General features: G+C 44.0%; 1 protein-coding gene across 1 annotated transcript in view; it reads left to right on the forward strand.

Moving 5' to 3' along the window:
* The window catches only part of SHROOM3 (shroom family member 3), a gene marked incomplete at its 5' end in the record, with an annotated part of 318,759 nt that overhangs the window by 104,694 nt on the left and 186,900 nt on the right, over positions 1-27,165 (forward strand). The window contains one exon of the mRNA XM_079709194.1: positions 15,265-15,419. Within this exon, the coding sequence (XP_079565320.1) occupies positions 15,265-15,419 (155 nt within the window). The remainder of the gene's footprint in view (positions 1-15,264; positions 15,420-27,165) is intronic.

Consider the following 27,165-nt stretch of genomic DNA (forward strand, 5'->3'; position numbering starts at 1 on the left):
TGCAGTGAGCCACTCGATGGAATTTTTATCATGCAAAAGTAATCCCAGATGATTACTTGAGAGATTGCCAGGAATCTCTGGAATCTAATTAACCCAGAGTTGAGCACACAGAAGAAGTTTCATTTTAGGGTAGAGTCAAGGTGAAGAATTTGTAAAAATAAGCCATATTGATTTCCTTACTATTGCAAATATTTGAATTTTGTAATGGGCATCCATTCCCAACTTGCTCTCAACTAAATAGGAAGCTGGATGTCTGTGATGTCGTGGGCCAAGGATAGGTTTTGAGGTTCGAGTTTTGATTGGATACCAAGCTCTACCATTTACTAGAGGTTTGTTAGGGTTATGACATAATGCCCCTGTACCTTTGTTATCTCATCTGTAAAATGGATATATAATCATCCTCATCCTGTAGGTTGAGGATTAAGCCAACTAATAAGCAACTAGACCCTGGCCTTTAGGAGAACCTCAAAGTTTAAATATCCTTTATCTTTTCTCTTCTTTCTTTTATTCCAACCTCCCCTAACCCTGCCCAGCAATTTTCTGATTTGGAAAATCAGAATCAGTTTAGGCTTTGCTAAACTTCTGAAAAATGCAGGAGACCTGAAGGAGGGGAGGGAGCAAACCATGTGGCTGCCTGGTCTCTTCATCGAGACTTTGAATCAAATGCAAAGACCATGTACTAGATGTGTTCTTGGACAGTTCAGGGTCTCAGCAAAGCCAGGGTGGCTGAAGTAGAGTAACCCCAAGGGAGAGTGATAAAAGAAAGGTCAAGGAGATACAGAGGGGCAGGTTGTAAGATTGCATAAGGCCTGTAAGGCCATTAAGAGGACTTGAGCTTTTACTCTAAGTGGGTTGGGAAGCCATTAGATGGTGCTACGCTGAAGAGTGACATGTTTGACTTAATTTTTAAATGACCACTCTGGCTGCTGTGCTGAAAATACATTATGGGACATATATTAAATCACCGCATTGTACACGTTAAACTTACATATGTTGTATGTCAGTAATACCTCGATAAAGCTGGGAAAAATTAAAAAGAAAGGAAGAAAGAAAATACATTACGGAGTAGGGATGTGGAACGAGTAGACGGGGCACAAGGGCAGAAGCAGGAGCACCAGTTAGGATCCCACTAAAAATCCAGGTGAGAGGTGGTGGCAGGTCAGAGCAGGTCAGTAGCAGTGTAGGTGGTGAGAAGTGGTCAGATTGCGAGCATATTTTTGAGGTAGTAATTTAGGCTTTGCTGATACATTCAGTGTCTAATGTGAAAGAGACTTCTTAAGGTGTTTGGTCTGAGAAATTGGAAGATAGTGATGCTATTTGCCATAAAAGAGGTTCAAGGGGGACACCAGGAGTTTAATTTTAGCCTTGTGAAATTTGAGATGCCAAATAAATATCCAACATCAGGCAATTAAATATATGAGCCCACAAAACAGAAATAGAGTCACAGATGTAGAGAACAAACGTATGGATACCAAGGGGGTAAAGGGGTGGTGGTGGGATGAACTGGGAGATTGGGATTGACATATATACACTATTGATACTATGTATAAAATGGATAACTAATGAGAACCTACTGTATAGCTCAGGGAACTGTACTCAGTGCTCTGTGGTGACCTAAAGGGAAGGAAATCCAAAAAAAAAGAGGAGATATATGTATACAGAGAGCTGATTCACTTTGCTGTACAGCAGAAACTAACACAACATTGTAAAGCAACTATGCTCCAATAAAAATTAATTATTAAAAAAATATATGAGCCTGAAGTTCAGATGAGATGCAGGCTATAGAGAGAAAAGGGAATATAGCTGGAGAAAGATGTAGGATTGGAAGGTTGCTTTTTTTTAAAATGGGAGAAATAATAGAATGTTTTTCAGTGATGAGAATAATCCAATAGAGTGGGAAAATGTGTTAACGCCTGAGAGGGGACAATGGTTGGAATGGAGCTTATGAGTAGGTGATAAAGGAGGGGATCTTGGGCACAAAAGGGACCATCACTATAGCTGGTCCAGCCCTACCAACAGAAAAGATGATAAAGTAAATAGAGAAGTCCACGTGGTGGTATGAGTTTGGGGCATTGTCTTCTGATTGCGTCCCTTTTCTTGGCAAAATAGGAAGCAAAGTCAGTGTCAGGATGGTGGTGAAGGGTTGAAGCTGACAAAGCTATGAAATTGACCAGGGGAGTCGAAGAAAGAATGGCTTTGGGGATTGTCCAGTGAATGGATTTAGACTCGCCAGGTAGCATTAAGGGCTGACTTGAGGTTGAAGGTCGTGGGTTTAAACTGAGACCAGCTACTTTCAACTGTGCAGAAAAAAGTGTGGCATAGATGGGGAGCTTGATTCAACCAAGTCTGGGATTTTGCCAGGTGAGTATGAGGAAGAAAGAGAAGAGCAAAAGAGTTGATGGTTTATGAAAATAACTGATTATAATGATAGTCCACGGACACTAAGATGGATAAGGAAGGAAGTGAGCACTTCCTTGAAATGGGTGAGAAACAGTGAAAGAGCCATAGGAACAATGAATAGAATCAAAAAACTGTTGGGAGTCAGAGTATTAGAACAAATGAACTGAAAAGAGAGTAGAGGGAATGCAAATCGACACCACACGAGATATCATTTCATACCCACCAGGATATCTGTAATAACAGAGACAAACAATAAATGGGCTTCCCTGGTGGCACAGTGGTTGAGAGTCCGCCTGCCGATGCAGGGGACATGGGTTCGTTCCCCGGTCCGGGAAGATCCCACATGCCGCAGAGCGGTTGGGACCGTGAGCCCTGGCTGCTGGGCCTGCGCGTCCAGAGCCTGTGCTCCGCAACGGGAGAGGCCACAACAGTGAGAGGCCCACATACCACAAAAATAAAAAATTAAAAAAATTAAAAAAAAAATAAAGCTTTCTTAATATCATAAATCTAAAAACCTAGAGGAATCTTTGGGAAACAAAGTTCATGAGGTTAAAATGAATGTCATACTGTTTTCACTGGCTCAGGTGGACTTTTCCTTAGGAAGCAGAAGGATATCTGGCCTAAGACTGAACCATTAGGCACCCATGAAACTCATCCTAGAACAGTAGAACTAAGGCATCTTTACTAAGTGCTAGAGATCTGACAGCTAAGGCATTTTTTTTAGGAGTGGATGCTCAAACATTCGAAACATCTAGACATCTGTCATTTTTCTTCTTGCTGCCCCTGATTTTAGTTTTTGACCACTAGAATTTCTTCCAGACCCAAGAGTAGTAAAAAACGAGAAGATGAAACTAAAGCCTGATCATTTGAGTATGCCAGAAAGTTCGATATAAATTTGATAAAGGAAGAGTTGGAAATTGTTATCTAAAATGAGATAAAGCATGTATGTTTCATATGTGTGTCCATGTATATATGCTTGTTGGCTTGTGATTCCCACTCCTATTTTACTGATAACAAGAAGTGAACTTCCTCTGAATACTTATGAAATACATGAAACACACATGTGATTTGTGGATTTTATTTATTTTCCGAAGATCCTAGCTTTCCATTGATGTGGCTAATGAAAAGAAGTTCTCCTTTCATTTTTGAAAAATGGTTTATATATATATTCTCTGTATATGTGCATTTTAATAGGTGTTCTATACATATATGTATATTATACATAATATAGTATATTTCCATGAATAAATACAGCAGAATCAGTCAAATGAATGGAAACACTATAACTTGAATGTAAGCAAATGGGGCAATTAAAAGGATCTTTCTTAGGAACATGGAATAACCATGCTAACTAAGATGCCTGAAATTATTTGAGGAATGGAATAAAATATAAATAAACGCCTGCAGATTTAAAGAAAGTACTTGCCCAAGTCTTTGATCTGAATGGAGCAGAAACAGGGGATTGAGGCCTAGCTGGGGTCCAGTTAGCCTTGGCCTCTTGTTCTCTCTACAGGCCTGGCCCCTCCCCTTTTTGAAGCTCAGTGGAGTTCACTGGGATGTGGCACAGAATGACTGAAGGGGCTCAGGGACTCCACTGAGAGGGAAAACAATAGGAGCATGCTTTCTGAGAAGGCAGGGGTTTGCACGGTGGGCACACACAGGCACATAGACACCACCCCCCCCCCCACCAGGAACGGGAGAGTTTTGCTCATGTTACAGTCTAGGGGTCCCCAGGGATCCTCCACGTACTCAGGGGACTCTGAGAAACTGGTGTGGGGCTAGAACAACCTCACATGTCTCTTTCTAAGACATGAGAGCTGACTTAGAGAGTTCAGACACCAGGAGCTCAAGGGCTCAACTTGGAGTGCAGTGGTCCCTTGTCTGTCAGTTGTGTTTGCTGGGCTTTCCCCTACTTCAGTGTCCCAACAGGGGTGGGCAAAGGAAGGATGGGGGAAAGGCAGGGGTCCAGGCCTCTATGGTGATGCTCATTCTACTGCATGCAATAAGGGGTGGAGGACTGAGTGTGTATAACCTCTTTACCTACTTCCCTCTGTAAATGATGATGATGATGATGATGATAAAGGCTAACATTTATTGATCGCTTACTCCGTGTCAGGTATTGTGCTAAGCTTTTCATTCATTATCATAATTTACTTTCATTCTCTCAGTAATCCCCAGGGGTAGGTGCTATGATCATCACCTTCCTTGTTTTTCCAGAAAGTAAACTGAGGTTTAGAGGAAAGGAATAACTTTGCCTACCATCACACAGTTAGTTAGTGGTTATGATAGGTAGAATAATGCCCCAACCCAAAGTTGTCTACATCTTAAACCAAGGAATATATTTCATGGCAAAGGGAATTAAGATTGCAAGTGGAATTAAGGTTACTAATTCAGCTGAACTTGAGATTGGGGAGATTCTCCTAGGTTATCTGGGTGGGCCCAACGTAATCACAAGGGTCCTCATAAAGTAAAGAGGGAGGCAGGAGAGTCAGTGTCAGAGCGAGGTAGCATGGGACTGGCCATCTCTGGCTTTGGAAGACAGAGGAAAGAGGCCACGAGCCACCAGGTAGCCTTTAAAAGCTAGAAAAGGCAAGAGAATGGATTCGTCCCTCGAGCCCCCGAAAGAACACAGCTATGATAACACCTTGGTGTTAGCCCAGTGAGGGACGATTTAGACTTCTGACCTCCACAACTGCAAGATAATGATTTGTTGAGTGGCTGAGGTGAAGCTTGACTTTTATCCTACCTTTGAGATCAGATCCTTCTGCCCAATGAGCAGTAAATCAAGAATTGTGGGCATGTCTAGGTTTTCAGGGGCTGCAGCTCATTTGGATGGTCCATAAGGTGTCACTGGGTAACTTCCTGCCCTGGGACCACTCTCTGAAATAAAAGCTTCCCTCCAAAGGAAAGACTATCTCCTGTTTCACTTATAAATCAAGTTAACTCCTGTTCTTTGACTTTAAGTAAATCCTGTTTCCCCCTCCAAGCAAATTTCTTCCCCTTGGTCTCTGCAGTTGCCACCACATTCTTGTGGTGGAAACAGTCAGAAAAGTATTAAACTTATTAAATAAAACCACAAAACCCCGTAATTCAGGAAACACTTTTATGGAGCCCTTGCTATGTGTAAGGAAACTTCAATGTGTTAGTTCATGTAACCCTCACACTAACTCTGTGTGGTTAGTCTTCTCGTTCCCATATTGAGGCTAAAGAGATGGATGCTCAAACATGATGTGTATTTCGCCCAAGAACACTCAGTATTGGAAGTGAGATTCTTACCCACGTGGTCTGGCTCTCGAGCCCCCAGTTTTTACACACCACACTGCTTCTACCTCTGTTCTTGGGCTTTCCATCCAGGTTATGAGCCTCGGAAAAGAAATAATATACCTCCTGGGACTTGCCTGGTGGCGCAGTGGTTGAGAGTCTGCCTGCCGATGCAGGGGACACGGGTTCGTGCTCCGGTCCAGGAAGATCCCACATGCCGCGGAGCAGCTGGGCCCATGAGCAATGACCGCTGAGCCTGCGCGTCCGTAGCCTGTGCTCCGCAACAGGAGAGGCCACAACAGTGAGAAGCCCGCGTACAGCAAAAAAAAAAAAAAAAAAAATCTGCCTGCCAATGCAGGGGACACGGGTCTGGTCCGGGAAGATCCCACATGCCACGCAGCAACTAAGCTCATGCACCACAACTACTGAGCCTGCGCTCTAGGGCCCGCGAGCTACAACTACTGAAGCCTGCATGCCTAGAGCCCATGCTCCGCAACAAGAGAAGCCACTGCAATGAGAAGCCCGTGCACCACAACGAAGAGTAGATCCCGCTCTCCACAACTAGAGAAAGCCCACAAGCATCAATGAAGACCCAACACAGCCAAAAATAAGTAAATAAAATAAATAAATTTATTTTAAAAAAATGAAATAATATACCTCCTATTTAGAAAATAACAAAAGAAAGTGACTATATAATTTTAAATAGTAACTGTTGTATACGTATTCCAATTTAAAATAAAACTGTGGAATTTTCCTTGCTGGTCATCTTAAGTGGGAATAGATGACGAACAGGTCATGTTATGGATGAGAGACTCATCCGGGACCCTACAGATAAAAAGGGCCAGAGTCTGGATTAGGGCACAGGATTCCTGACTCTTAACCCAGTGTTCTTTCTTCCACTACAATACACATCATTTTATGACCTGAAAAAGGAGTCTTCAACAGTATAAACCTAACGATTTGGGGTTAGACAAGAAGCAGGTGATGAGAAAGGGAGGCATCATACCTGTATCCTCATGTCACTCAGTGCGACTCGTAGGGATGTCTCTCTGTTTTGTTTAAAGTCCAGCTATTAGTTCTGGGGTCCAAGAAATGCTTGTTCATTTCATAGGACCCGAGAGCCAGATATAGTTCCTTGGAGGAACTTTTATTAATTTCACTTTATTTCATTGTCCCTACTTTATGTACAGCTTAAAACCAAGAATACCTACCAGGTTGTAACGATAATTCCAAGTGAATAAAAAGCAACAGCTTTGTTTGAAAGATTTTTAATAGATTTCTTTGTTGTTGTTGTTGTTTTCAGGCCACACCGCACAGCATGCGGGATCTTAGTTCCCCAGCCAGGGATTGAACCCATGCCCCCTGCAATGGGAGCATGGAGTCTTAACCACTGGACTGCCAGGGAAGTCCCATAGATTTCTTTATCTACTTTTTTTTTATTCTTTCTGTATTTTCTTATTCCTTTAATATAATTTTGCAGTTATGGAGAGTGTATCTCTCCTCAAGTCGCCAATCACACAAAACAGCAAACAAATTGTATGTTTCATTGGATTGACTGTGAGTTATTGAATTACCCTTTCCTCCCCATACTCCTCCCTTGGGATCATCCAGGAATGAAAGTAGTCAGGAAAGAAAAAGCAATCTCTCAAGAATTCAGACGTTAGAATGCAGGTGAAATTCAATTGTGGTAGATGTCTACAGGATGAGTTCGATTTTAATTAAGACTCCAGATAGAATTATGAATGGAAACCATTCCATGTTTAGTTTTACTTGGCCAGGTCTTCTCCTTGTCCCAGTGGCACTGAAATGCCAACTCTTTCTCATGTGTAAGCTGTGAATTCTGTTGAACCTGTGAGCTCATGTAATAGCTCTGGAGTTCTTAGGATACCCGAAAGAGGAGGGTCAGAAGGCAGGCGTGTTGGGTGTCAGGTTTCCTGGGCACGCGAAGGATCAGGCCTACAAGTGAAGATGTGTTCGCGTGAGGACAAAGACTTGGGGGATTCTCAAGGCAGGAGGCTGGCGAGCGTGACCTTTGACTTGCAGCCTCAGCTCTGCTGTTTTACTGACTTTGCAACCCTCAGCAGGTCATTTGACCCCTCTGAGCCTTACTGTTTAGAAAAAGGAGATTATAATATCTTACAGAGGCTTTGTGACTTTTACGATGATGAAGTAAAGTTACTGAAACACAGAAGGCACTCAACAATTGATAGCAATGATGATGAGGACTCGTTCGCTCATACAATAAATATTGAGCAAGCTCTATGCCCCATGCTGTCCGCTGTCCTGGGCACTGGGGACACAGCAGCGAACAAAACAGACCCAAGTCCCTGCCCCCATGGGGCTGACATTCTGTTGGGGAGACAGGTGATAAACAAGACACGTACGTAAAAAGCATAGTGAGTTAGATCATGATTGAAGTGCTAAAGAAAAAAAGGAAAGATGGGCACGAAGAGAAGAGGTTGTAATTCTAGAGGGGTGGTCAGGAAAGGCCTCCTCCAGAAGCTGAGTTTGTGTAAAGACCTGGAGAAGGTGAGGGAGAAGGGCGAGTGATTACCTGAGGGAAAAGCATCCCAGGCTGAGGGAACAGCAGGTACAAGAGCCTGCTTGAGGCGGGAGTGCGCCTGACAAACTGCACATGCCACCAGGAGACCGAGGGCTGGTGTGGGGTAAGCAAGGAGGAGAGCAAAAGGAAGTGGAAAGGTGAGGAGGGCCAAATCCAGCAGGGTCTGCGGTGCACAGGGAGAACCTTGCTTTCTGTTCTGAGTGTGGAGATGAGGGTCATGCGGAGCAGCGTGACCTGATCTAATCGAAGTTGCAACACAGTCGCTAGGTTGCTGCCCATGACGTGCTTCTGATGGCGGTGATGCTGCAGCTGATGCTGTTGTGATAAGATGAAGGACAGGACTGGGGGGCAGGGAGTCGAGGCATTTGGTTTTGGAGGGCACGAGCCTGGAGAAGCAGAACACAGGACCCGTCCCAATGGCAGCTTTGTGCTTCTGCATTTAGATTGGGCTACCAGGGTTAAGAGAGAAGGGAGGAGATGGGCCTGACTTCTTGCCCCTTCACATGCCTCATCCAGCTGCTGACACGGACAGACAACTCTCCCCTTTACCTATTTTTTGCCTAGACCTATATTTTGAATATATTTCTATCATGGCATGTATCACCCAGTATTGTATCTCCTTAAAGTCAGCTTCCCCAGATTTGCTCAACACATGTTTATCAATCACTAATTATGTGCAGGCCCTGTGTTAGGTGCTAAATGTCCCGCAATGTGAAAGACTATAAATGATTCAAAAACCAACCCCTCACATGGTCATAAGAGCAAAATCAATTTAATCCTACATGTGTGGATGCATTTACGATCTGAGAAGGGAAGAAGTGTGCCATTTTCCAGGTGTATAATCGCCTTCTCCCTAGTTTGTTAGCTTAGGGATTTCCCACCCAGTTGTACATGGTGCATTATCTGAAGTCATTTAACCTGTGGACAATCACATTCTTGGAATGAGTAAATTCTCTGCAGGTGAAATTGGACAAACAACGCCAGTGACCTCTTTAGCTGCTCAAGTATTGGTCCGAAGGTTTAAAATAATAAGCTTCATTTTTCACTGAGTCTTGTTGATGGACAGTATCAGCAGAGCTTGAGGTTAGAGGTATAATCCTCTTTGATGACTCGTTCAAGAGAATTATTGTTAAACCTTTTGTAAATATGAATTGTTTAAAAAAGTTATAATAATGATTTTAGATAAACAGTGTGCATAATCGACATAAACTTAAGATTTAAGCAGGGCTTCCCTCGTGGTGCAGTGGTTAAGAATCCACCTGCCAACGCAGGGGACACAGGTTCGAGTCCTGGTCTGGGAAGATCCCACGTGCCGCAGAGCGACTAAGCCCACGTGCCACAACTACTGAGCCTGCACTCTAGAGCCCGCGAGCCACAACTACTGAGCCCGTGTGCCACAACTACTGAAGCCTGCATGCCTAGAGCTTACGCTCCGCAACAAGAGAAGCCACCACAATGAGAAGCCCATGCATTGCAATGAAGAGTAGCCCCTGCACGCTGCAACTAGAGAAAGCCTGCGTGCAGCAACGAAGACTCAATGCAGCCAAAATAATAATAATAATAATAAAGAAATTCATGAATTTTGATTGGTTCATAGATTTAAAAAAACAAAAGATTTATGCATTTAGTTAGCCTCAGTAGATTGAAATCAATTATGTTACCACTGCATCAGCAAATGCATCTCAATATCTCAATTTCTCATTTGTGATAATAAATGAAGACAACAATATAGGTTATGGTGATTCACAGCCCTGTTTTAGCCAATAGCTTCAACTTTCTTGGCAACCAGGTATACTATCTGAGTTACCAACAGGTAGAATACCCACTGACACTGATGCTGCCAAATAGGAAGGCAGCAGAAGGGCCAGTGGCAGAGGAGGAGGGGAACATGGGGGTCCTAGGTAGTCCACAGACTAATATGGCAGCCCTTAATGTGGTTAGCTGAAAGGAGTTAGATGAGGGATCTACACTTGGTGCCCAACTGGCTCAATTCAAGGCTCACTTGAGCCTACTGGGGAGAACCCCTGGGTAACTCCTAGCACCAAGCAGACCTCCTAGGATTCCTAGGATTCACTAGAAATCGCCTGGCCTCCCAGGAAGAGTTGTGTTTATGGATGAATTGAAACACCCAAAGAACAGAAAGAACCCAGCCTTGTTTGGATCACTGTATGTTCTCTGAACTGCCTCCATGAATGTGTAAGTATTTTAATACAAAGGTATGAAATATACTAAGAACATACTAGAATGTAAACTCCAAGAAAGGAGAACATAAAGCTTGTTTCCTTCCTTGACATTTCACCAGTCCTAGAACAGCACCTGACACATGGTAGATGCTCAAAAGATATTTGGGATGAAAGAGTTTCTGACCTCTAGGAGTTTAAAACCTAGAAGAGGGGATGGGGCATGGTCAGAAATACCCATGACAAAGGTTGTGCTGTGGCTTGTCTCCAGGCAGGTAGAAATGGTTTAGAGGAGAAAGAGAGAGACTCAATCTGGGTTGATAAGGAGAAGTTTCATGATGGAGGAGGGGTCTTTGGAGGAAAAAGGAGGAAGAGGAAAAAAGAAACTGAAAATATAGGGTAAGGGCTTAGTGTTAGAGGAAGGGTCTAAAAGTCATCTCTGGTAGGAATTAAAACCTGAAGACAGCATGAATCAATCAGAGAGAGTTTGGAGAGATATGAGAATCAATTCGTAGAGCAGGTGCCCAACTGATGGTTGGTAAATAAATACCATACCAAAAAATCATCCCAGCCCCCACTTTTTTCAGTTTTATTTATAAATAATTGTTTTTATTTTTCGGCCACGCTGCGTGGCTTGCGGAATCTTAGTTCGAGGAACTAAGGGATCAAACCCGGTGCCCCGTAAGTGAAAGCGCCAAGTCCTAACCACTGGACTGCCAGGGAATTTCCTGACTTGTTGAAAGTAAGCACTTTAAGCCTCAAAGTTCTGTACAAAATGAAGAGATTATGAGAAACTCTGTAAATACAAAGTGTTATGGAAATAGTTTATCAGAACAGTGAACAATGAAACTCTTTATACCGTTTTTCCTCGTAACATTTGCTTTCGCATTAAATCAGTCATGAGAAGAGCATGATATAAACTACACAAATGAGCTTTTCTTGACTTCCTTTTTTTTTTTTTTTTTTTTGCGGTACGCGGGCCTCCCACCGCTGCGGCCTCTCCCGTTGCGGAGCACAGGCTCCGGACGCGCAGGCCCAGCGGCCATGGCTCACGGGCCCAGCTGCTCCGTGGCATGTGGGATCTTCCCAGACCAGGGCACGAACCCGCGTCCCCTGCATCGGCAGGCGGACCCCCAACCACTGCGCCACCAGGGAAGCCCTTGACTTCCTTTTTATGTAAGAAATTGGTCATTTCCTAGGTCTCATTTCGTTCTCATCTTATTGAAAACGTTGGCAAACAATACAGAGGGGATTCAGTTCTACAAACTGGAATTTAAACGGAACTGTTGTATCTGTGGTGTTCGTCATTGTCCCCTCAGCTTTTAGCTCCATACCTGACACACAGTAGATGCTCAGTGAATCTTTGTTGCATGAGTGAACCAATACGAGGAGGTCCTGTGCACAAAGCTCTGGGGAGGCATTCTGGGGTATGTAAAGATGGAGTCTAGGTTCCTATCTTCAGAGCTCACAGCCAAGCTGGGGATGGGGTGGGACTATGGACAGGGAATAGGCACAGACATAAATATCTCCACTGAAAGACAAGCAGTATGTTAAAGTAGCATAAAAATAATAAATTATTTAGATGTCACTACAGTTTTTTGTTTTATTTATTTGGTTCTCTGACAATGGGGGGAAAAGGGGATACTTCTTTTTTTTTAACATCTTTACTGGAGTATAATTGCTTTACAATGGTGTGTAAGGGGATACTTCTTAAAAGACAGATTGCAGGTGCAAAGGGGTGGAGTGGGTATTGATGAGAGGCATGAAAAGGCCTAGAGGAGACAGGATTTGAACTTGGCCTCAAAGAATGGGTAGTCATTAGAGCTCACCTTTAATGAATACGCACTATGTGCTGGGTACTGTTTAAGCCCTTTACTTGCATGAACTCACTTGATCCTCACAAAAGTCTTTGTGGTAAGTACTATCATCGTACAGAAGAGGAAACTGAGGCACAGTAAGATTAAATAACCTGGCTAAAGTCACACAGCTAGGAAGCGACAGAGCCAGATAGTCTGATTCCAGAGCCCCAGCTCTTAAGCCTGAGGGTACACTGCAGCTTTTATAGTTGTCCATGGGTGCTGTAGGTAGTGGGGAGCAATCCAGGTAGAGGGAAATCTGAGTTGCTGGTGTAGGGCCTTGAGGTTAGAGTGGGCCCCGTGTGTTTGGGGGAAAGGTGAATTTATAGAAGGTCGGCAGGGATAGTAGAATGAATAGAAAAGCAGGGGGAAATGACCAACGACAAAGAATAGCTAAATGAATCATACCAAGATGTTAGAGTAGAATCTGATATAAATGGAAGTATCTTCATGATACATGATTTTTGATAACCATAGCTATCACTTTTGAAATCCTACCATAAGCCAGGAACCATGTTTACCAGTTCATGTGGCTCATCTCATTAATCCTCTCTGCAGCGCTGTGAGGCAGTGCTGTTATTATCCTTGCTTCATAAGGGAGACGTCTGAAGCCTAGAGAGAATAAGTGACTTCCTCCTTTAGGCTATTTGTCTGGTTCCTCAAACTCTTAACCACCTCAGTTTAATGCCTCTCTGTTAAATGCCAAAAAATGGTTGAGGACGAGTGTATAGTGTGGTATTTCTGTAAAAAGAAAAAATATATATATACAGGTCTTCTTTGACTTACAATGGGGTCATGTAAAAATAAATTCATTGTAAGTTGACAATATGGTTAAGTCGAAAATGCATTTAATACATCTAACTTACTGAACTCAGCTTAGCTTAGCCCACCTTAAACATGCTCAGAACACTTACATTAGCCTACAGTTGGTCAAATCATCTAAAACGAAGTCTGTTTAATAATAGTGTTGAGGGCTTCCCTGGTGGCGCAGTGGTTGAGAGTCCGCCTGCCAATGCAGGGGACGCGGGTTCGTGCCCCGGTCCAGGAAGATCCCACATGCCGCGGAGCGGCTGGGCCAGTGAGCCATGGCCGCTGAGCCTGCGCGTCCGGAGCCTGTGCTCCGCAACGGGAGAGGCCACAACGGTGAGAGGCCCGAGTACCGCAAAAAAAAAAATAATAATAATAATAATAATAGTGTTGAATATTTCATGTAATTTATCAACTACTATACTTCAAGTGAAAACAGGATGGTTGTAAGGTTACAGAATGGTTATCATTGTATCAATCATCCACCTTGGTGATCACGTGGCTGACTGGGAGCTGTGGCTGCCGCCTTTTCCAGCATCATGACTACACATCGCTAGTCCGGGAGAAGTTCAAAATTCAAAATTCAAAGTACAGTTTCTGCTGAATGAGTATCACTTGCACATCACTGTAAAGTAGGAAAATCGTAAATTGAACCATAGTAAGTCAGGGACCATCTGTATATGAAATTCATAAGCTACACTGTAAATAGTGGTTACCTTTAGAGAGTAACATGGAGGGAGCCAGGGTAAGATTCGCTTTTCCCTTTCCCTTTACACATTTTCTGAATTATTTTCATCCTTTATGATAAACTAATGAATATATAGTGATTTAATAATAAATTAGTGAACATTATCTTAAAAATAAAGTATTACTTTTAGCTAAAATAAAAGCTGGTGAGGACCAAATTCACAAAATTATTATAGGAATTTGGTTTATTTTATATATATTGAGACCTATTGAAGGTTTTTGAACATGGGGGCAATTCTGGAGAGTAATTATTGAAAAAAGAAAAAATATGGGTCAGGTTTGTTTACTTGTTTTTTGTTTTTGTTTTATTTTTTCCCTTTTTATTCCCTTTCATCATTATTGACACACCACAGGATCAAGCATTATTTTGTTGTTGGTTTCCAAAGCACTTCACCAACTTCTAACATAACACATCAGTTACTTGATAATTATGTTTAGTGCTTGCTTCTTGCCTCTGCCCTAAGAACCAGAAGAGCAAGGGTTTTTGTCTGTTTTGTCCACTGTTACAACCTTAGTTCCTGGAACAATTTCTGGCATACAGCAAGTGTTGAATCACTTTGTTGAATGAATTCCACTTTTCAATAGACTGTTTTTTATAGCAGTTTTAGGTTCACAGCAAAACTGAGCAGAAAGTAGAGAGTGTTTCCATATATCCCCTGCCCCTCACTGCCTCGCATAGCCTCTCCCATTATCAACATCCCCATCACAGTGGTGTATTTGTTACAACTGATGAACCTACAATGACACATCATTATCACCCAAAGTTGATAGCTTACGTTAGGGTTTACTCTTGGTGTTGTATGTTCTATGGTGTGATGTTATGTATCCAACCTTATAGTATCACACAGAATAGTTTCACTGTCCTAAACATCCTATGCGCTCTGCCTATTCTTCCCACCTATCTAACCACTCAACTTTCTATTGTTGCCATAATTTTGCCTTTTCCAGAATGTCATAGAGTTGGAATCGTTCCATATATAGCCTTTTGAGACTGGCTTCTTTCACTTAATAACATGCATTTAAAGTTCTTCCATGCCTTTGCATGGACTGTTAGTTCATTTCTTTTTAGTGCTGAATAATATTCCATTGTCCGGAGGTACCACAGTTTATTTACCCCATGAGTTAGCATTTTAGACAATACAAAATAAATGAGGTAAGAAGAACGCAACTTCTCAAGGAATATAACAGTTACTTTGAGGGACTTTGGATGGAGGTCGTGAGTGGTTGTGGACGGAAACCGAGTTCTTTCATCCCTTCAGCCTAGGTTTCCGAGCGCCCTCTGTGGGCAGGCTGGGGGCTGGAAGGTGTGGAGACAGGAGGCCATCCATCCCTGCCTTCTGGAAGTTGGCCATGGGAGTAGGGCGTGGCTGCAGCCGGTGGAGCGGGCTCTGTGGGAGGCCAGGCTAGGGCCCCGGGCGACTCACCTGTGGATTCTCATCTTTCCGAGCAGATCGAAGAAGGGGGCAAAGCGGACCTGGTGAGCTCCAAACTGCGGGCCGGGGACGAGGTGGTGCGCATCAACGCGGTGGTGCTGAGCAGCTCGCGGAGGGAGGCCGTTTCCCTGGTGAAAGGATCCTACAAGACCCTGCGGCTGCTGGTGCGCAGGTAGGCTGGGCGCGCGCCAGATCCCTCCTCCGCCTCCCCCCGCCCTAAAGAGCTTGTTCTTTAAACCTCGCCACGTGGATTCTTATGGCGCCCCCCGCCCCTAGCCCGCGCGCAATTTTCCTTTTTTTCTTGCCCATCTTGCAGCTTATGAAGACATTTCAGACGCTACTGTCTTGTGAAACCCTGGCTTTCCCAGCAGGGGCTGGCTTGGCAGGGTTCACTGTATTTTATACATTTCGGGGCTTGATGAGACGTGACCCTGATCCGCGATGTGGTCAGACTCTATGACGTGTCGTCTCCCTGTGGGACAGGAGAAAGCCATGGGCTTGGTGCCTTACGAGCATTCCATTAGCCTCACCCACCCGGCGGTTTGCGGGGTAGGTCATCAAAACAAGTGTATTCCCGCTTTTGTTTGGTTTGGTTTGTTTTGTTTTTCTGGCTGTGATAGTGGTGGTTCCTCTGCTGGAAAAGGTTTGGCTTGTGATTGGTTATGATGCTTTAGAGTAAGAAGCTTCTTAGTTCCAGGAAAACAACTCGTGGTGAAGGAATTACATATGGAAAAGGGAAGGAAGTTAAAAATTTTTTTCAATCATTATTACAAGCCAAGCATTGCTGGAGATGTTTTATATTAACATAGGTAAATATGTTCATTGAACCTGTGCAAGAACCTGGTGAGATAGCTATCATTATCCTCATTTTGTACGCAAGAGGTTAAGTAAGTTACTGAAGGTGGCAGGGCTGGTGAGTGGAAGAGCGACGCAGGAGTCTAGATGCTCCTGGTTCAGCTTCACCAGGCCACCTGAGTGTTATTACTTTGACCTACTAAGTCCTGGGCTTACATATTTTGCTTGTTTGGATATTTCTTCATTAATCAGGTTTTGGCTGCATCACATGACAACTAAATGTTATAGTACTCGAGAATGTTTAAGTTGGTGGAACTTCAGGAGTCATTAACCAAACCATGCCGATTTTGGTTTTTTTGGGTTTTTTTTTTGCGGTACGCGGGCCTCTCACTGCTGTGGCCTCTCCCTTTGCGGAGCACAGACTCCGGATGTGCAGGCTCAGTGGCCATGGCTCACGGGCCCAGCCGCTCCGCGGCACGTGGGATCCTCCCGGACCGGGGCACGAACCCGCGTCCCCTGCATCGGCAGGCGGACTCTCAACCACTGCGCCACCAGGGAAGCCCCATGCTGTTTTTAAGATGTGAACAGTAAGCTGGTCTTCTCATCGTCTCATATAGTCTCTTAGGGGACCACTTGCGCCTGCATTCATTCACTCCTCAGGGGTGTGAGCCCTTGCTCAGGGCAACAGCAGCTCCTCCCAACCACAAAAACACAGCCGTGGGTGTGGTCCCACCATGTCCCCAGGCTCTAGTGACTCTCCGCAGTGTGCTGGGCTGTGTCTGGTTTCTCTTCAGGGCTTGCTTCTCTGGTGGCCAGTGATGCAGAGTGGCTCAAAGCATAGGCACCAGAGTCAGATCAGGCCTGGGTTCAAATTCTAGGGCTGCCATCTTCCAGCTATGTGATCTTGGGCAAATTACTTAACCTTATTAAAGATTCAGTTTCCTTATTTTTAATTGAGGATTAAAATACCTACTTTACAAGGTGATTAGAATGCTTTAATGAAATACTCTACATGGTAACTCATGGTAGCAACAGGTGCTGCTGTTATTATTTTTATTATTATTGGCCAGCCCTAGGCATAGGTCCATTATTTGTGGGTCAAGATTTGAGTAAAACAAGCAGTCATCCCAAACACAGTGGCCGATTTCTCAAATAGATGGGTTGGAAGGCTCAGAACCATTAGGTCTGTTCTATGTGCCCAGAAGAGTGTTGAAGGTTTTGAACTCACTTTGGCACTGGAACCCAAAGTCCAACTTGAGAACACTGGCATTTATCTGTTGAGGATTGACAGCGGAATCCACACTCTCAGTATGTTTTGATGGGACTCTGGTGATCGGTTATCCTCTGCAGAGGGCTGCCCTGTTCCCTACTATGAAAAGTAGTCATGCTGGCTTCCAGTTATGCCTTCTAGTTGATGGTGACATGAGATTTGAATTACTTCTTCCAGCAGAACAGGCAACAGACAATCCTGGGGTTGAAATCTGTCCTTGTCGTTCGCAAATTGTGTGACTTTGGGCCTCTTTATAAGCCTCAATTTTCTCATTTATAAAATAATAATAGGAAATAATAATTCCTGCCTCAAAAGGGCATTTTGAAGATTTAACGTATAAAGTATAAATACATAGTACATGTCCAATATTTGCTCATCATTATCCTGAATTGGGTTGGAGAGGCATGTGGCGATATGGACTATTGCCATATTACCAAATATGCTGGATGCCTGGTTATCAAGAAGCTCCCACCCTCACCCTTTTATTCCCTTCATGAATTTACTGCTGTTAAGGGGCTGGTCCCCAGCCTTACAGAACTGGTCATGACAAGTACAGAACTGGTCATGACAGTGCCCAGGATCTCACGGAATTTAGGAATGTTAATTCACATCATCCAAACTCATAGGAAATTGAAGGATATACACCAGAATGTCAACGCATTAACTCATTTTGAAGGAGACAACTGTAAGTGGAATAAGTATCCCAAGGAGACCAAGAATCAGTAAACTTTATCCCCACAGGAGAAAGGAAGGACCATAGGAAGTCTGTCCATAATTAGGTCAGGAGGTTGCGTGCTGATCTCAGACTCAAGAGTAAAGAGTGGGTCTGAGGCGCCTGAATGTGCTGGCATCTGCGCTGATGGCCAGATGGCCCATCTTTCCATTAGAGACGCGTCTGCCAGGCGGGCCAGACGTTCGCGCTGCTGAATCAGAGCCCTTTCCTCTCTGGACCGCAGGGAATCCTTCTGCCCAAGTACTCCCCTCCAGTCTCATTTCTTCTCTGCCCTCCACCTCAAATCCCCTTTCTGATTGACACATTCTTTCTTTAGATATGCTAATGGGATCGATAAGGTTACTGAAGAGTCCTTGCACTCTCTGCTTCTGCTGTGGGAAACATTTTGTCTCTAAGATGCCTTTTGAATATGTCTTATCTCATCTATTATGTGTTGATTTTTATAGTTGAGCTCTCCGAGTTTGAGAAGGAGGCAGTCTTTATTTCTCACACATATTTAGAGATGGGGATTTATGAACATGCTTTGGTGGACATGGATAGACATTCCTCCCTTACATTACAGAGAACTGGGTAGAAGCCCCATGCTCTGGATTAATCTGGCTCTATACTTAGTAGAGCTGTCACTTTCCTGAGAAGTCTTACCTTTCTATCTTGGCCCATGTCATGTCCAGAGATTTCATTTCTTACACTTGATTCTAACAGGGTGACTTGTTATTTCATTTACTAGCTTTCCTTTTTTTCCTAAGTGATCTCTATACTTTTAAAAAAGATTGAGATGTCTTCCAGGAAATGTGACTGGGGGGTCTGTTTCCTGGAGAAATCATTTGCCTAGTGAAAATGTGTATATATATCAGCAGTTCCATTTGTACCTGCCTCCTTTTATCTTAAAGTTAGTTTTGGGTGGGTGAGGGTAGCACCTCAGGTGGGCAGGTTTCCTCATCCATCATAAATATGCCAAGAATGCAGAGCAGGGTAGTGGTGTTTATATAAGTTTTGAGGGTGTCTTACCCAGTGACCAAAAACAATCAAAAGTAAAAACACCTTCTTAAAAGGCTACAGTGACAAGAGAGATGCAAAGTCTCAAGTGAGTTGTGGGTCAGTGACCTTAGAAGATCTGCTGACCCATAAAGAAGGCAGCGTTTAGTCCTCTGGGAGGAGGGAGTGAAGGGGGTGATGTGGATGCTTATGAGGACAGAGAATGTGTCTGCTGCTGAGTACACAGAGGTCTGCAGCTAGTGGTGGATAAATGGAGAAGAAATGATAAAATGAGAAGTGAGCCAAAGAAAAGACCTTCGAAAAGGAAAACAAACATCTCTCAGTTGAAGGGAAACTGAAGAAGGAAAACCTTCGTGGAATGCAAGGACAGTACAAAGGATGTAAATTAAGAAAGCAGACATGTACACAAATAAGAGTCAATACTCCAAACCCTCTCTAAAATCAACAGACTTTATTTGGCAGATAGGTGTAAAATGCATGTCTTAGAGCCAGTAACATTTAGAATGAATGGAAACTAAAGACAAAGGAAAGGGTCTTCAGGTTGAATTTAAATCCCTGAGGGTGATTGCAAGGTGCTTTTAGTACAGGGAGTACTCACTGCTGTTTGCAGAAAACCTAAATTTTAAATTAAAAAAATCAAAGGCTACATTTCCCTTTCAGAACAGACTGTTGGGGTTAATTGCTGGATATGCAACTAACCTCATGTTTTTACCCTGAGTTGGGACTCTAATTCCTGTCTTGACTCAGATCATCAGAAAGGCACTGTAACCAATGGGGCATTGTAACCCCAATAAGAACGCCCCCAACCACCCATTTTTCTTGGTAAATCCAACCTCTCAACCTTCTACATCAAGTTGCTACTTTTGCCAAATACTATCCTACTCCTAAATTTGGTATCAATGGTTGGTTTGGCAAAGAAAAATTTGGGGGTATATTTCATGTTCAATGTTTTGTACTCTTTTTGCAAGGCTCATGTAAGCTACTTGAAAGTCAGATCCTTTCTTTCTAGGAGAAAGGATGCTTGAGATGGTGATGCAAGTTCGACGCTGCCTGGAAAACAGTCGTTTAATTTGATTCTTGCCTCAAAGGATTATTGTGAGAATTAAGTGAAAATATGTATGTTCAGTATATAGTGTAGGTGATTAAAGGATAAACTCTCCTGAAAATAAATTGCATATTTGTGAAATAAGTTACCTCTTGAAAGAAGCCCATTTTAATCTCTAAAACACAGCACATGATTGGAGGTCCCAGTGAATAGGAAGGCTGTGTGGGGAAATGGTCTCTCTGGGCCTAGGGGGCAGCATGTCTGATTCAGAACAGTACACAGAGGGTGGGGAAACATGAGCCCCTTTTTAAAATGAAATCTTACTCCTGAACTTTCCCACCATCCTACAAATTTGATACTGCTTCTCCCCTTCCCATTCATTTAGTCTATGAGTTGACATGTTGGAAGGGAACGTTTATTTTTTATTTGACTGAATATATGTGTTCGTGTGTGAGGAGAAGAAGGGGGTAAAAGTAGACCACATTTTACTGGGAAAAGTGAAATTGAGGAGAAAGGAGGGTTGAATTCATAAAAACAAACAAACAAACAATAAGCATTTGCCTAAAATATATGTACTCCCAGGCTTCATGACTTGCCCTGTGTTCAGACTCAGATTTCTGTCCTGAATCGGATCATCAGAATTAGAAGGGGCCAGAGTGAGAATCTAGGTTTTGTCCCTTTCACCCCACGGCTCTGCCTAGAGGTAGAAATGAGGGAACTGCACCCAAAGAGTGTAGGGACTCGCCCAAGGCCACATGCGAAGAGCCAAAATGAGGATGGAGGTCTCTGAGAAGCAGGTCTTGGAGCGTCTTGGCATCTCGAGCAGTGAGCTAGTGCTTTCCACCCAGCTGCCTCCTTCATTTAGAAATATTCGTGATGCTTAAAAAACAGGCAAAAAGGGCTTCCCTGCTGGCACAGTGGTTAAGAATCCACCTGCCAATGCAAGGGACATGGGTTCGAGCCCTGGTCCGGGAAGATCCCACATGCCGGGGATTAACTAAGCCCGTGCACCACAGCTACTGAGACTGCACTCTAGAGTCCGCGAGCCACAGCTACTGAGCCCACGTGCCACAACTACTGAAGCCCTCACACCTAGAGCCCATGCTCCGCAGCAAGAGAAGACACCTCTCACCACAACTAGAGAAAGCCTGTGCGCAGCAAGGAAGACCCACCTCAGCCAAAAATAAATAAATTAATTAAAAAGAAAAACAGGCAAAAAACAAAACCAAGAAAAACCCAAATAAACTGATTTTTAATTCATCTAGGAAAAACTGAAAGGAGAGGCGATTCCCCACTGACCTTGAACTTCCTGGGGAGTTCAGAGGAAACGCATCTCACTGCTTTGTGCACCCCGCTGATTCGCTGACTCAAGGCTCTCCATCAGCCTCTGGAAATAAAACTACTTGTAGCCTTACAGCTGCTTCCTCCCTCGTAACAAAAATAGTGATGAAATTAAGTTCACCACCGCCCTCAGCCCATGCTCCCCCTGAGGAGACCATCCCACATTTCTGAGGGTTAGCAGGGTGAGATGACATTATCGAAATAGAATGAGGTGGGTGGCTCACACACTTGCTACCTCCGTGTTAGGTTTCTGTGACCTTTTTATGTCTAGATTGAGTCGTGAGACTGTAGCTCACCCAGGATTTGCAAGTCAGTGATCTTGTAAGAAGTATCTGGTAATGAACGGAACGCTTTAAAGGCCTTTTGAAGATACAAAATGAACTATTCATTAAAAAAGGATTTTGCAAATCAGTTCCTTTTCTAACTCATGGTTACATTTTATAAAACACACACACACACACACACACACACACACACACATACACACCTGCCTGACTCTATTTCCTTAAAAAAGCAGCTGTATTCTTAAATCGTCTTAATCTTGCTCTGCTTAACCACCTAATGTCTCTTTTTAACTATTTTAAAGCAATTTAAAGAAATAGTTCATTAAGAGCTTTAAAAAGTAAATTGAACAGAACTCCCTATTTTTAAAGCAGCAAAGTTTGAAGGGAGGGTGGAAAATTTTCTAGAGCATAAAAATCATCTGTTTGTTTTTTTTTTCCTTATAAATTGGCAATCTCTAAACCAGCCTGCGCAGCACCAAGTTGCCGGTTCTCAGACGTGAGATGACAAACAGCATGGGAAGAGAAATCCGTATCATGGGGATTCCAATTGGAGCTCGGCTGTGTGCTGGCTGTGGTACCATGAGGATAGCTCAATCCCTCTGAGACTTTAAGTTTCTTCTTAAAGTAGAGAACAGTAATAATATCTTCCCTACTGAGCTGCTGTAAGAGGAAAATAAGATAGTGTATATGAAAATGGTTCATTGGAATAAAATATTGAGTCATTATTCCATGAGAAGTTTCTGTTGTAGTCTCAGCTCAAGAAAATTTACCCGACTGCATACTCTTATGATTGTTCTATTTAATGCACTCATTTGACTTGTTTGTGCAGATGAGAACATAGGGCTTTAAAGTTTCTGATTATAACCTTTTCACTAAGAGGAAGTGTAGTATTAAAGATAGTACCAACGAGGCCCAAGTTCAGAATGAGGGTTTAAAGAAAAAGACCATGTGCTCTGGAGAACTTGAGTAGGAAGTGTCCTGATTCTGAAACAAGTCAAAGCTCCTTGGCGGGAGACTGCATACAGAATAGGACCCTCTGACTGCAGAAGGGGCTCTCAGGCAAGTGTCTTTCGTCTCCTGGTGCATTGAATTAAATGGTCAGGTTCTCTGGGCACACGTGTGTAGCACAGGCTGAGCAACTGGAAAAGGTGGTGTTCTTTAGCACAATACGCACCGTTTGGGGAAATTATGATGTCACAAAACAATTCTCAGGTGGACGGGCAGGAGCCGAAGACTAATAAAAAAGGAACAATAATCTTTTTTTTTTTTTTTGCGGTACTCGGGCCTCTCACTGTTGTGGCCTCTCCCGTTGTGGAGCACAGGCTCCGGACGCACAGGCTCAGCGGCCACGGCTCACGGGCTCAGCCGCTCCGCGGCATGTGGGATCTTCCCGGACCGGGGCACGAACCCGTGTCCCCTGCATCGGCAGGTGGACTCTCAACCACTGCGCCACCAGGGAAGCCCAGAACAATAATCTTTTGACAGAGAGCTGCAAAACTGTTCTTGAAGCTCCAGGTACTCACTAGGTGCACAACAAATGTGGCTTCTTCTACCTTGCCTGGACACAGAAGCCGCATGAGAAAGATTTTTGTCCCCTGTAAGTTCCAAGAATTGTCTCTCAAGATATAAGAGAGGGCCCCATGCTGTGCTCTATGGCTGAGTCCTCTGTGGAGGTGCAGGTAGCGGGTGTGCGAGTCCCAGTGCCCTCTGACGAGATCCCTGAGCTGTGGTGGCCCCCAGTATGGCGGCAGCATGGCTCTGAGCATCTCGAATGGTACCTCCCACCTCCATGCCTCCCTAACGCTTGTGATGACCCTCTCACCGCCGCTGCCCACACCGGTACTTCACTTGTCCTTTCGCCCTTCTGCCCTCTTCAGTTTTTTCACTTGTTCAAAGGCTGCAAATATCTGGGACGTGAATACAGATCCCAAGCTGCGGTACGGTTTGCATCCCATCTGAAGACCCAGGATTAGACTTCCCCAGAGGGGAAATCAGGATAACTGAGAACTGTGGTAACTTACCCCTTAAACATTTTTTCCACTTGAGCAAGTGATTGAGGGGAGGGGAAGGAGGCAGCTGCAGTGGCCTTCGACCCCCAGAAACTTTTCCAGGAGGCCTGGCATCATGGGAATTTGCTCAGTATGCTTTGAGGAGGTATTTCAATCCTGCTGGGACCAGACTCAGAGCAGTTTTTGGCTTCCCTGGAGTCTTAGGTTTGAATGTCACTGTCTAGAAGTATAGTATTCGATTTCCTAACCAGTTGTTCCTTCCCGTGGAAAATTCATGTAACACATTATTAGGTTTCCTAAGAGGTATGCAATAAGACTCCCTTACTGTAATGAGAAAAGGGACATTTTTCCTGTAGCACATAATGATAACTGCTATTTTTATTCATTGGGTTACATATGCTCACTGGCTACGCACTGAACACTAGCCACATACAAAGGAATGCTGTATTGTTCCCCACGAAGGAGGTTTGATGATAAAAGACCTGGTTTCATTCCTGGGATAACATGTAACGTGGTTTTCCTTCAGACAAATGTATTCCAAGCAGGAGTCACCCCTCCGTGCCCAGCCATTAAGGGCTCTGTTTGAGCCTTCGTAGAGGATATGAAGTCTCAGTCCTGAGATCACACAAAAGTTATGGTGGAATCCTTTTCCCCAGTTCTAAATCAGGGTGCGTTAGCTAGAAAAAAATTAGTTTGGATGATTCTGATTTAGAATACGAGCCAACTTATAATTCTGCATCCTTGCATCAAAACAGCTTAAAGCTGGTCTGTCTCAAACTTGGCTACACGTTGGAATTATCTAGGGAGTTAAACAAACTGATGCCTGGCTCCCACCCCCAAAGACTCTAACTTAATTGTTATAGGGTGTAGCCTGGCTTTGTACATTTTTATAGCTGCCCTGGTGATTCTAATGGGCAGTGAAGTTTGAGAACCGCTGGTTTAAGCTGTAAGTTGAAGTGGAAAAGAGAAACAATGAGTTGGTAGAAACTGAGAGGGAGAAGAAAGGCAGTGGAAGGGGTCATAAGGATAGTAGCGGGAGGAGAATCAAGAAGGCAAATCAGGGGCTTCCCTGGTGGCGCGGTGGTTGAGAGTCCGCCTGCCGATGCAGGGGACGCGGGTTCGTGCCCCTGTCCGGGAGGATCCCACATGCCACGGAGCGGCTGGGCCCATGAGCCTTGGCCGCTGAGCCTGCGCGTCCGGAGCCTGTGCTCCGCAATGGGAGAAGCCACAACAGTGAGAGGCCCTCATACGGAAAAAAAAAAAGAAGGCAAATCAAGAGAGGCAGTGAGTAGAGCAGAGCCTTGAGAATGGGGGCAACTATGGTGCAAAAACAGAGTCCCTGCTGAGGTCTCTGAACCAACCAGGACCCAGAGAGGCCTGCAGGGAAGGGCTGCTCCAGCAGTGTGGCTCCTGCTCTTTCATTTCTATGAGATCTGTTTCTCTATTACTGCTATATGGAGGTGTCGCTTCTTTTTTTTTTTTTTAAACATCTTTATTGGAGTATAATTGCTTTACAGTGGTGTGTTAGTTTCTGCTGTATAACAAAGTGAATCAGCTATATGCATATGTATATGCCCATATCCCCTCCTTTTTGCGTCTCCCTCCCACCCTCCTTATCCCACCTCTCTAGGTGGTCGCAAAGCACCACGCTATTCTCCCTGTGCTATGCAGTTGGTTCCCACTAGCTAAAGCTCATCAAGTGATGTTACTACTGACAAATGGGCCTGGGCAGGGGAGCACTTGTCTGGCCTTCCCTGGGAACACCTGTGACCTGAGCCGTTACCACGTGCCATTGCTCCAGGAGTTCATTTTTACCAGCAGGTGTTGGGGCCACCATTTAGAGAGGGTAGACCCATACCCATGACACTGCAGTTGCCGTGTTCACTCTACATGCCATCTCTGGATGGTGCCCCCATGAAACAAACCATGAAAGAAAGATGGCTTGACGCCGTTGAACTTATTCAATCTAATGGGATGTACTACATGAAGACAACGTCAAGAGGTCCGGAGTGACAGAAGCATATGAGCTTGTTTCATTTACTTCATCCATCCCTGGTTTTTAAAAATCACACTTTGGGTAGCCTTAGCACCATTTCCCCATTTCTTGAGACCCAGGCATAGAGAAACGGTTTCTGGAAAGGATTGCTAAAAACCACCCACTACATATGTCCTTAATGGTACATCAGAGCTTTGAAGGTCCTGGCACTTTTGTCCTGTTCTGGATAATTCCACTGTTTTGCTGACCCCTTTCCTTTTGGATTATATATTTTTATGTCTTATTTAATTATAACTGCTCCAAGATCACAGGTATCCTAGTGAGGTCCTGGCAAGAGGCTTAAAGTATAGGTTTGGGAACTCTAAGAACGTCAGGTGCTTAGCCTTCCAAAGGCTGGGAACCCCCTGGGTCTGTCTGACTGGACATGACCCCTAAGGCTCTTTCTCCTTTGACCGTTGCTAATTAAAGTGGCAACCTCAAATATGTGTTCATTGCTACCTGTCTTCTCACGGTTCTGTTACCTCTGGCGTCCTAGCATTTAGAGCCTAGTGTGTCCTTGGTAAAATTATACCTCTAAGACCAGCCTTATGATGCCTCTGCCCCTCACTAACATGTTTGTTCCACTGCCCGCTGGTCTAGAGCCCCACGTCACTGTCTCCACTCGCTGCCAGATCCTGTGTACAGTTCGTCGGTGCATTTGAAAAATGCAGCTTCTCCACTCGCCCCTCATTCTGCTGTCAAACTCCTGTCTGATGCTGCGTTGGCTTGGTGGGTGGGAGGTGTGAAATCATCCTCCGGTCGGTTGCTTGATTAGTGTGTTTATTGTTTATGTGGGAGGGTTGCTACGTTGTTTTTCGAGCCCTGGACACCTGAAACAATCTTTCACGGAGTTGTCACAGGAGTGAGATGTGTTTCCTAACCCTCCGTCCTTCACCCTCATAACTTAAAGGAGCAAAAGATGAAAGAGAATTATTGTTTTTCACTAGTGGCTGCATATTACTTAAGTTTTTCCAAAAGGTAAGTTAAAAAATTTTAAATCAATTATACCCTTTTGACTTCCTCCCTTGCTTCCTTCAAGTATTTGCTCAAATATTAGCCTTCCTTGTACAGCCAGGTGAAAATTGCCACCCCCTTCCTACCATGTCCCCAACACTCCTTATATTTTATTTTCACCTGTGAGACATACACTCATAAAGTTATTCATTCCATTTCCTCTCCTTAGATTATAAACTCCTTAATGGCAGAGATTTTGTTCTGTGTGGTGTCCCCAGTGCCTGGAATGGTTCCTAGCACATGATATGTACTCACTGAATATTTGTGAAGAAAAACATACCCAGTGAAAACAAAAGCATACCCAATAGCAGCTGTGTGGTGCAGTGGACGGGAGCCCAGGCCCGGAGCCCGGTTGCCTGACTTTGAATCCCAGCTTTAGCATTTGCTTGTTGACTG

Source organism: Hyperoodon ampullatus, assembly GCF_949752795.1.
Source record: "Hyperoodon ampullatus genome assembly, chromosome: 1".
Lineage (NCBI taxonomy): Eukaryota > Metazoa > Chordata > Mammalia > Artiodactyla > Ziphiidae > Hyperoodon > Hyperoodon ampullatus.